The 12,139-nt window shown below is 36.7% G+C and overlaps 1 protein-coding gene across 1 annotated transcript in view; it reads right to left on the minus strand.

Moving 5' to 3' along the window:
• Positions 1-12,139, minus strand: part of NALCN (sodium leak channel, non-selective) — a 246,892-nt gene that overhangs the window by 86,239 nt on the left and 148,514 nt on the right. Inside the window, exon 15 of the mRNA XM_075090175.1 lies at positions 7,711-7,785. Within this exon, the coding sequence (XP_074946276.1) occupies positions 7,711-7,785 (75 nt within the window). The remainder of the gene's footprint in view (positions 1-7,710; positions 7,786-12,139) is intronic.

The raw sequence follows: 12,139 nt of genomic DNA on the forward strand, positions 1-12,139 counted from the left end.
GTGTGCACTAGTAAGCACAGACAGTGCACATGTGATATGACAGAAATTTGATCTTCCTTAAGGCAATATTCCTTTGAAGCAGCAGAACTATGCTCATGTGAGATTTCAACAATTTAGAGTGGATGGATGTTCCTGATTGACTTGAAAGACCTAAGCATTAGAACAGACTTTCTTTGATTCCTTGCTCTACTGGGAATTTATATATGAATGCAGAGATGTCACTTCTTCAGCACTGTAAAATAGGAACCCAATAATCTTGTCTAATATAAGCTGTAAGATAAACCCTCCAAAGTTAGTGATGTAAACTGGGGTTGTTATCATAAGCACAAGGCAAATCAAGAACGCTTTATGTTTTAATGCTGTTAAAATGATTTATATTTTAACAGTGGAATTCCAGGAAATGGAGTTACAGAAATAAGATTACATGGCCAAGGAAGTTAGATCACAGCTTATACTCAGAGATGCTTGAGATGCTTGCTCTTTCCCTTGTGGAAATACAACTCAGTAAACTGGTGGCACATGTGGTTTTAGCCACCAATGGGCTATATGAATTTAGTTCCTCCTTATGTTACTTGCAAATTGCTTCTGAAATCCCATTCAGATTATGGAACATTAGAGGAATATGAATGAGTGTACTGGGTTAGATTGAAGATCCATTTCACCAGTACCCTGTCTTTGACAAGGACCAGCAGGAGTCTGAGAAAGAAGTGTAAGAGCAGATCGAATACAGAGCAATTACATTTCCTGCATGCTTTCCTAGCTTTGACAACCTCTGGGGCTGAAAGCTATGTCTAAACTATCAGCCCTTATAGGATTTTTATTCCATTAATTTGTCTTAAAACTAAACCAATTTGATTTGATTGAGTGTCCTCTCATTTTCTCATGGTGGAATAAGTAAAATAGTCATCTTCTATTCAACTTCTCACATGTTTCGTGATTTCATATAACTCTGCCTTATCCGCCTCCTCAGTCACCTCAATTTACAAGCTAAAGATCATCCTCATTATCATCTTCTGTACTTGTTCTAGGTTTATTGTATCTTATTTTTAAAAAGATGGTGTGAACTTACCCTCATGCAGTATTCAAGACATGGAAGCATCTTGGATGTATATGGCGGAACAGGAATGTTTTCACTTCTCTTTAACAATTTTCTTTAATAATATTTAACAATGTGTTTGCCTTCTCTTTTGGTAAGCACTGAACTGACATGATAGAGAATACCTACAATGACTCAAAAATCTTTCTGGACTGGCAATGGCTTAATTAAAGCACAAATTCACGTATTTAGTAGGCTGCTTCTCCATGTGTATTTATTGACATTACATTTCATCTGACATTTCTCAGACACAAAATGTGAACACTTCAAAGTCAGCTTTAATTTTGCATGCCTTTACTTTGAACCACCAGCAAATTCTGTTACCTCACTATTCACCCTGTTTTCTAGATAACTTACAAATACTGAGCAGCACAGGTCCCAGCCAAGACCACCATGGAATTCTACTGGTACCGTTCCTCTACTTTGAAAACCAATCATTTATCCCTACCTTTTGTTTTCTATCTTTTCGTCATTATTCCACATGAAAATCTTCTTAAATCGTGTAAGCTTAGAGGTGATCCACTTTGTATGGTACAAGGGAAGCTGGGATATACACTTGAGAAGTAGTGTCATACAGGTGTCATTGCTGGAAGCTACAAACTAAGCTGCAGATGAAGAAAAGATAACTCATACAACGTGGGCAGCTTGAGTATAACCTCATGAATGCCTTCAAATATTCTTGTAGCCACCCTACAAACAAAGCATTCCTCTATAAAATTTGCCCTCCAAAAATATCCATTTCTCTTCAATGCCTGGAGAAGGAAACCTGCATGAATATTTCAAACTGCATATACAACTTTGTAACGTATTAGTGAAGTGGGATGAATTCTACCCAGGTGTTTAAAACTCCATAGCATTTTAAATTAACTTCATTGGCTGCAAAAGCTATTTCAGGGAGCAGGTACTAAAACAGTAGAGTAAGCCCAAAATGGAGTAATCAACAAGGTAAAGGGAGCTTCTCCGTACAGAATGAGTCTATGGGAATCCTGAAAGTTTACAAAATTCTGATAGGAAACAGAAAAATGTAAGAAACAAAGCCATGTTAAGGAGTGGACATAACGCTAGACAAGAAAAACACATATACAGGCTTTTATAGTAGAACCCTAAAAAACCCCATGATTGAACTAGAATTCCTATTATTAAAAAAACCACAATATTGACATGGAATACATCTCAGAAACTTGGTAGAAGTAACAAGCAGTAGGATCCTACATAATCAGAATATGCAGAACCAGGCAACATATTATCCAGACTGACAGTACGCTGCTCCCGTGAAAGACTGCTGTTGTTACAGAAAATCCACAGTTAACTAAGTGAAGGCGGCCAATGCTTATACAAACAGCATAGGATCCCTCTCTATCGAAACTGCGTGCCTAAATGGAAGAAATACTCTGCATACATGTAGATGAAGATTAGAAAGTAACTTCAATATGCGAGGTAGTATTAAAGGCCTGAAGATAAGCAGTAGCAACAGTGGGAAGCCTTTGTTTACCCTCATGTATGTTTAGGAAAGGGTAGAAGAGATCAGCGTTTTACTCATAAGTGACTCCTCACTGAACTGTATAGTCAGAGAACACCTCAGTGAAGAACCAGCTCATGGTTTAGTACTGAGCAAGACCTAGTTCATGAAATAAATATCAAACAGCTATTCTGTAACAGTGATAAAAACTCTCTTAAATTCAGAATTGTTTTTACAAGTAGAAGGTCAAAACCATCTACTACATTGAATTTAAATTAAAAAATGAATTTCATAAAATCAGAAAGCTTTTGAAAAGAAATTTACAGGAACGGCCAAATGACAGAAACTGGGAGGGCGTTGTATGGAGTAACGTCAAATATCCTGTTCAGGAAGCACAGAGTACATCTACCACCTACGGAAAATCTTCAAGAAGGTTGAAAAGGCCAGCATTGTCAACTGGGGTGCAAAGAAGGCTTTTAAAAGTAAATGGATATGTTTCAGAAAGCAAAGCCATATGCTAAGCAAAGAACAGAGAAAAAGCATAAATTGTGACAATTTTTTTATAAAACAATAATACAGCAGGTCATGGAAGATTTTGAGGGACTAATTTCTAAATAAATAAAATCTGATAAGGATGATTTTAAGAACATATAGGAAACAGCAAGATCCACAAAGTCTAAAAGAGCAACAGACTATTAACCAAGAGTGTTCAGAAAAATAAAACCAAAGCAAGAAAGCAAAATTAATAGTGTCAACCACAGAGGAGGTCAAATAAGACCCGATACCGCACCCAAGACTAATCTCCAACAGAAATGCCAGGAGAAAAGCTTTTGGAAGATAGCTGACACAAGGTCAATTTGTTACTTTCGAAGACCTGATAACATTCACTCAAGACTTCTAAAGGATCTTAGATATAAGAATGCTGACATACTAGCGGTGGTAAATAACTTGTCACCTAAATAAACTCGGTAGCTAGAGAAAGGAAAGTAGCAAATGTGACTAACTTTAAAAAAGGGCTTCAGGATAGAGCATGGGAAGTTAGAAACTAATCAGTCTGACTTCATATCTAGGCAAATTGATAGAAATGTACTAACAAAGGAATTAGTAAATATATGGAAAATATAATGAGAAAAGTTAACACAGCTGCTGTAAAGGGAAGTCATGCTTCACAATCTGCTAGAGTGCTGCATGTCTACAAAGGAAGTCTAAAGTTTATCACAAAGGCCAAAGAAATCAAAGAAATCCTTTCTATTTCTTTTTAACTTTGTGGCAATGGTTTATGGAGAGGGTGGGGAAGACAGGAATAAAAGAGAAGGAAGTTAAGATTGTAACTGATAGATCTCTTGTGCCTAAGATCAATGATGTCATCTGCATTAGTGATGCACCGACCACCACAGAAAGGGGCCTCACAGGGAGACGAACAGGATCAACCTCATACCTGGAGGTTAAGTAGCACGTTATGGTCAGTCTGGATTGCTGCAGAGGATCAAGTTTGTTGCACAGATAGATGCTGACTATGAGTACAACCCCTTTTCACTTGGCTTGAGGTATCATGGCAGAGGACGGGAGACATATTGCAAATGAACGGAGCTGTAACGATTCTGATCAAAGAACAATTCTGATCTTAAGCCAGCTGAATGGTGTCTTGGAAAAACAGATTCTATTCCTATGTGTGCCTGTGGTGCTAACTAAATCACTTAAATTAATCTTTTACAAGTTTTATGTTTGTTCCAGATACTTATGAGGGGTACCATAAAAAAGTCAGGAAGGAGACTAATTGTTCTGTCTTTGTAGCAAAGCTCGGATAGTGTGCAATAAATAATGCACAGGGATCACACACTGTACAATAAAGAAAAAGAATATCGGCTAGTGGCTTATTAAAGTGAGCTCTATCTACTCTTTGCACTAAATGAGGACAGACTTTTGGAAAGAATATTATGTAATGATGTAATTAGAAACTGAATCATTATGTATATCTTTAACTAAATTTGCACTGGCAAATTTAATTGTAAAGGTTTACTAGCTTTTAAATACATTATTTTACAATCTTACTTATAATCTCCTAGTTTGATTTATTTGTATTTGAACACATTTACTGAACCAACATGAATACCAAGTGTTTACATACCATTTTACATTTTACAGTACATTGCAAATATTCACAAATTAGTCTTTTCTCAATAATCTGGAAGATAAGTAATAGTATTTCTCTTACCAAGTTCAAGAAAAGGAATTAAGTCATAATTAAGAATGACACATCCCAAAAGGTTTTATTAGCTAGGTGTGATTTCTGGCCTATTTTCCTTCCTTCCTTGAAAAACATTCAATATTTTATCATCTGAAAATGCCCTGGGCATCAAGCTTTACAGCCATTAAAGGCAAGGAAAAAATGCAAACAAAATGATGGAAACACTTTTGAGTGCACCATTTTCAACCAATCAACGTCTTTTACATTAACAGTTTGAATTATTTGATTCCTCCCTTGGAACACCATTCAGCTTTTAATTATAGATGTTAAAAATTTTCCTTTGCAGCAATACAGATCTATTGCTTTATAGAAATGGTCATGATTAAAACCTAACAATTACCTCAAAATCCTCCTTCTTCTTACAGTCCATTTTTTTTTAGTGGAGAATTCAAAGTATCACTGATTTAAAAACACTTTCTGCTTTATCTTCTGAGATAAGACAACCAATATTTCAGTGTAATAGTGCAGTCACTATCAGCGCAGAGCTTGTGATACCATCACATTCACCCTACAGGAAACCTTTACTGTTCTAGACACTTAATCAGTTGTTCAGCCATTCCAGTAATTCCATATGATTCAGCTGCAAGAACCGACCTCTTGCCTCCTTTCAGCTTAGGCATTTTTAAAACAAGCAACACTTCGTACAACATTAATTTGTTTGGATGAAATACAAGAAGGGAATACATTCAACAGTACGGAGTAATAAATGGACTTTGAAGCGAGGCTACTGTTTAAAGCAACATTTCAAAAGCATAAATACAGGTGAACCAGTGCCAGCCACCTTGGACATCTTTATACATCATAATGGTGTATAATGCATATACTATTATGCCAGTCATCCAAACTGGTATGTCCAATGGCAAAGTGCTGACTGCTGGTTAAATACGCTCTTGGGTCATGGAAACAGACTATCACTGTCAACATGGTGCCACACTGCATGGTAGCTAGAAGGTCTGGTGACTCAGGCAGCAGTTTTACTCTGGCCCAGCACCACACTCATGTAGTTATGCTGCTGCCAGGCTCAATGCTATGAAGTTGAGGGCCTTTTTTTAATAATTCTATTTATGTCTTTTACTTGAGTGTGCTCTGCTGTTACGGAGACAGGATTCCTACCAGGCGAAAAAGATTTCAGGCTGACACAGTGGCAAGCATTGCTTTTTGTTCACCAGTTCCAGAGTGGGCTGCTAAAACTTGAAGTCATGCTGCTGCCATTTCATAAGGAAAGGTGTAGACTTTTTAAAGAGGTTTATGAATTGAAGATGCCAAGTTTCCCAGAAAAGCCACAGGATTCCAAATCTTAAGCTCACTTCAGAAAATTGATTTGTGCTCCTAACTCACATAGACATTATGAAAATTTTCCTATAAGATTATCAGTATGATATGACACTGCTTACCATATATCTGAGCCATTTTCATTTCAGATCATTTTACCTCTCGAGACTGGTAAGGAGAAAAATGAATAAACTTGATTTGTTATACTCACTTTGCATACTCAAAAACTGTCTGGCCATCCCAAAATCATCTATAAGATCTCTCATTTCACTTATGTGAGCTGATTAACTGAAATCCTGTATTTATATTTCTTTGTGGCAGAACATACCTGTCCTTTTAACTTACCTAAAGTTTGAAATACACACTGATATTTAATACTGCAAGAGCAAAAGCAATATTGATTTCTGTATTGAATTCTATAATGAAGAATTTAAAGTAACTATACAATATTCTCATTTGTCAGTGCCTTGAAGCAACAGAAGATTGGGATGCGATATTAGTTTGACACATTCTACATATTCAGTCAGAATACATGAAACATACAATCTCTAAATCCACAAATGAGAAGCTTGTAGAAAATGAACACAATTAATATAAACAAAATAAATTAATAAGCACACCACTTTAGTTTTAAAACGAAAAGAAAAATAATATAGAAGGAAAAACAAGGGAGTGGTTATTTGGCATATTAGTTTCAGTTTAACAGTTCAACATAAAATAATGAAATTGTCTAAATTATTTATCAAGAATTGAAAGAACATAATTCTGCAACAGTTGCTGATGCACCTGAAAGATGAACAAAACCAGCAAATGATGTGTGAATGAAGGCTATAACCCAAATATTACAACAGAGGTTCCCACATATTAAGCTCTCAATTTGCTATTATATGCATGAATTAGGCAAATGTTGCTGGTTTTTGCTTGTCTTTGCACAGATTAAAGCACAGCTATATTTTTATTTAAAGCTACAGATACCTTGCTCTCTGGTGGTTTGTGCACAATGTCAGAATGGCCAACATGAACTCTCTAGGTTATATTTGTTTTATGTGATTGTAATTTTGGGGTTTCAAGCATGAGAGAATGGCTTCTTGGTCATCTCAGTCCCCAGATCCGGAGAATCAAGTGAGCAAGTTAAGTTTGCCGCGTGTTATTAGTACTCACCTAACACATTCAACCTAGTCCTCCCTACTGCTTCCTGTCTGTGGCCTTTTGCCAATACTCTCCCCTGCAGTGGTTCTATGGTGTGTTCATATAGTATCACATAGATTCATGGAATGGTTTGGGTAGGAAGGGACCTTTAAAGATCATCTAGTCCAACCCCCCTGCCGTGGGGTTTCACTAGATTATAAACAAAAAGACGACCTAGGTGTGATTTTAAAATTATTTCAATTACCCGACGATCTAAATTTACTTCCATTGAATATTTAAACCAATTTCTAAATCTCTTTTACAATCTCTTAATTTCTACCTCACATTGTGTGATGGTCAACTATCTAACAAAATACAGCTATTCTCTTCAACATCTACTGTTCTGTTTATTTTGATGAAGATGTTTAACATCTTTTACCATAAAAATACAAGTAAAGTAATACCTTATTGAAACTACCTCTGGGCACAATAATAACATGTTCTTACTTGTTTAAGTTTCTTCAGATCTTCATCAAGTTCCAGGTTGTCCAGAATAACAGCAACAAACAAGCTGAGTAGAATCTACAAAACAATTTCAAATTATTTATTAAAGCTTGTTTTATTTTTCTTAAGACATATTATGAAATGACATGGAAAAATGAGGGCCCTACTGATGTAAATGGGAGGCTTGACTTTGGCATCTGTTGATCTGACATCACCTGCTACTATATGTCTGCTAGCCCTTCTGCAAGTAGTAAATTGATTTTTAGCTTCCCATAGAATTATTATATGAATTTAAAATTTTTGAATTCTAGGTTTTATGACCAATGCATTATATATGTTTAACAATATAGCCATCAAAAATTATTTCACAGGAAAAGAAAATTAAATTAATCGAAATAATAATTAAAAAAACCCAAACAAACCACAAATCAGAATCCTAAAACAGCTCGTAAAGCTAAGGTGGCTTTCAGCTAAGGTGTGAATTGTTAGCATAGAGGCCACTTACCACTAATTTACTTTATGGACTTTTTAATGCTCAGAGTGCCTCTGTGCAAAGTACCTAACTCCACTTTGAAAATAAAGTAAACTGCTTGTCCTGGTTTCAGCTGGGATAGGGTTAATTTTCTTCATACTAGCCAGTATGGGGCTATGTTTTAATTTGTGCTGAAACCACAATGTGGAGATGTTTTAGTTGTTGTAAGTAGTGCTGACACTAGGTCAAGGACTTTCTCAGCTTCCCATGCTTTGCCAGGTGCATAAGAAACTGGGAGGGGACACAGCTGGGACAGCTGACCCCAACTGACCAAAGGGATATCCCACACCATATGATGATGACAGTATATAAAGCTGGGGGGAAGAAGGAAAGGGGTGTGTGGGGGTTGTCTGCTGAAGTAACTGTTATACATGATGGAGCCCTGCTTTCCTGGAGACGGCTGAACACCTGCCTGCCCATGGGAAGTGGTCTATTAATTCCTTGTTTTGCTTTGCTTGCACATGTGGCTTTTGCTTTACCTGTTAAACTGTCTTTATCTCAACTCATGAGTTTTCTTACTTTTACTCTCTGATTCTCTCCCCCATCCCACCATGGGGGACTGAGTGAGCAGCTCTGTGGTGCTTAGTTGCTGGCTGGGGTTAAACCATGACACTACCTCATTATTTGCATGCATCAGGAGCCACAGTGTAAGAAACTCATGTAACTTCATTTACTATACATTAAAAATTGTGTAGGTATGACTCTAGGAAGAAAAACCCCAGGGGGGAAAAAGTATATATCAGATTATTTTTTTTTCCTTGTGTAGAGATACTTGTTGGAGGCCAAAGAAGCTGAAAATGTGACTGATACAGCTGAGAAGGAGACAGAGCTAGGAGATCAAGGATGTAGGTGAGAAATGATACCACTGTTCAGCATATATCCTTGGACAACTTACATTTTAAGGCAGTATACTTGTATATACATAGCTTTACAGCTGTCTGCAACTGCCAAGGTTTTAGTCTCTGAGGTTCAAGGCAAATATCCTCAAACATACTGAGCTCCTATAGGCAAGCACCAATTTCCTAGAGATATCAGAAGGAATCTAAGTTCTTTTAAAAAGTTACAGGCCTAAAAACTTTCTGTGGCCTTGGACTGCTGAGTAATAACCAGAGCACGTTTATTGGTCCACCACTGTTGCAAATGAAGTATAAGTTTACCTGTCATTCAATCACACTGGAAAATTATTCCCACCTACATGGAAGATGACATTTAAATGGCTTAGTACACCAGACAATGAGTTTGGAACTTGTATATTCCAATGCAGATGTCTGCATCTGAGCTGGGTGTCTGGACCGTGTTCCAGAGCATGATTTCCTTTCCCTGTATGAACTACAAAGGTACAGAAGACATGGGAAGGACTCCCACTCATAGACTTATAAAATGTCAGTGTTCAGAAAAAGAAATGTTCTTTTAATAGGAAACTGGCTTTAGCAATATGTAGAATTTCCTGCAGCTGCTAGAAAAGACATATTATATATGCCACATACATCAACAGTACCTCATATAGTTTTCAATGATCTGACTACTACAAACAGTGGAAGCTAAGATGACCTTCAGGATGGCAAGACAAGAGAGAATTCTGGTAAAGCTTATAATCCCTAGTCCCTGGCACAAACTACCTTGATCCCTAATTGCTGATGAGCAGTTTTGCTATCATCCTGTCAGGATACAGTATGGTGTTTTTCTTCAGATACTTTAAACAGTTTATGATACTCTGGTACCTGCGGCTCAGAGCATACTAGTTAAGTAAGTACAGTTCCACACCAAAAAGAAGTATAGTACTCATGAAATATATCACTGCTTACAGCCTTCCTGCTTCATGCATAGGTATGTATCAAGGAATCAAGACTTTCATTAACTCCCTTTTCTTTTTTTTCAACAAAAGCCAAAGACAATGTACCACAAAAGAAAAGTTAAATGCAAACTTGTTATTTGTTTAACTTCCTCCACTGCCATCTCAACTAATAACAGTCCTTGCTTCCAACAGAGGTTTTGTTTTTTGAGCTTCAACTTTTCTTTGCCTTCTAATGTGAAACATATTCATTTCTTTCCAAGGCTCCACAGTCTGCTTTGCCAAATGACTGCAATTATCACTTCTCAATTCTAATCCTCCCCCCTCTTCTGGCTGATGAAAGTAATTTCTTCATTTGACTTCACTCTTGTTATTCACTGATGGCTGTTTATTCTTAGAACTCTTCTTTTTGGTTTCAGCAGCAGCGCAACCGTTTTTGTGCTCCTTTACCAATTCTGTGTTATTTTCTTTATTTAAGCTTCTTTTGCCTCCAGACAACTCTGTCCTACATTGCTTTTCTCTTGCAGGGTCTGAGGAAGATCTTAGAACAGAAACTAACAACTTTGTAAGGCCAGGTAATTCTGCAAAGTTGTCTTAGCAGAGTTTCTTCACCCATGTAAAATTTGCATAGGTGAATGAGATGTGTACACTTAGGAAGCAACACAAGGACCGTGTACTTAAATGCAAATTCCCTCTAAAAGGACTGAGGATGGTGTACAGAAAAGTGACTTGGCTCCTAGCAAAATAAGCGCTTTGGGTAAACAAATGGAGAAGTCCCAGATGACTCTTTCAAAACATGAAACAAAAAGCAGAATACTAAAACTGCTCTTACAGCTAAGTTACTTCTCAATTAAGGTGTGAATTTTTAGCACAGAGTCCACTTGACACCAATTTACTTTATGGACTTGCTTAACACTCATCTAAGAAATAAAAATGGCTTACAGTTCAGATAATGGTCTTGGCAAAAAAATCAGAAAAATAGCAATAAGATTCTCTAACCAGTAACTGCTTTCAAATCCCTGACCAAACGCCATTACACTTTTGCTTTCCATCCCCACCTCCCAAGGAGTTTTAAAGATCACTTCAGCATGAAAAATTGCTTTTCCAGACCCCAAGGACTCCTCTGATAATTGCAAGCAAATTACATGTCCTATATATCCACTGATACCTACATTTGTTTGCCTTATACTTTGGTTAAGCAGCTTTAGAAGAATCAAATGCCCTTTGCTGCCATTTATAAAGTGGTTCAGATTTCAACCCACGTGAAGGAACCTGCTGCATCCACGATTACACTCTGATCATTCAGTCTTTAGAAGTGAAACAGGACAGATAAAGTAATAAAAAAGTAGATGGAAACTGATGGAGATTGTATAAATACAGTTAGTACCTTATATAAGTAGACAGCTGAGCGAAGAAATAAAATATAATGAAGAAAGTGAAGACATGAATAAGTGCACCAAAAACTGCAATGAACACAAAATACAAAATGAGCAAAAGTAGGAGTGAATTAGAAGTGGCTAAAATGGTTATTCCCCTTATTGTGGTATTTTCTCTGTGTTGGTATTCAAAATACAGTACCAAGCCCCTATTGATACAGGATATTCAAAAAGCTGTTCCCCATACCATTTTCTCTTTACAAAGTTGTAATCATCCCATTTGAAATGCATACAAATATGCATTTAGATATAATCTCCATTGCCGTTCATGCGCAGGAACTGCTTTATTAATTCTCATTCTTTTATTGCTTGATATTCTATATCACATATTTTCCATGCATCGATTTTGCATTAGTCAACAGGAAAGCAGTAATTTATAGTTATGAATTTGCATCCTGAGGCTTTACACTTCTCACTTTAATTACTGTTGCAAAGAGAATGGTATGGAAGTTGAGGAGACCATTTCTACGTGACAAATAAAAGCACTTGCTTCACTCTACAATCATCAGAACTGTGAAGCTACGAGACAATTAACAGTTATATTATTAGTCTAGCAGTGTGACTTGGATCTTGTGAAGAACAACACCTCACACCTAAAAAAAGGCTCACCACCTTATGCCACATAGCTGAAGGGTAAATTCTACTACATCAAAGAACTAATCCTAAAGTCTT

Source organism: Phalacrocorax aristotelis, chromosome 1 (genome assembly GCF_949628215.1).
Source record: "Phalacrocorax aristotelis chromosome 1, bGulAri2.1, whole genome shotgun sequence".
Classification (NCBI taxonomy): Eukaryota; Metazoa; Chordata; class Aves; order Suliformes; family Phalacrocoracidae; genus Phalacrocorax; species Phalacrocorax aristotelis.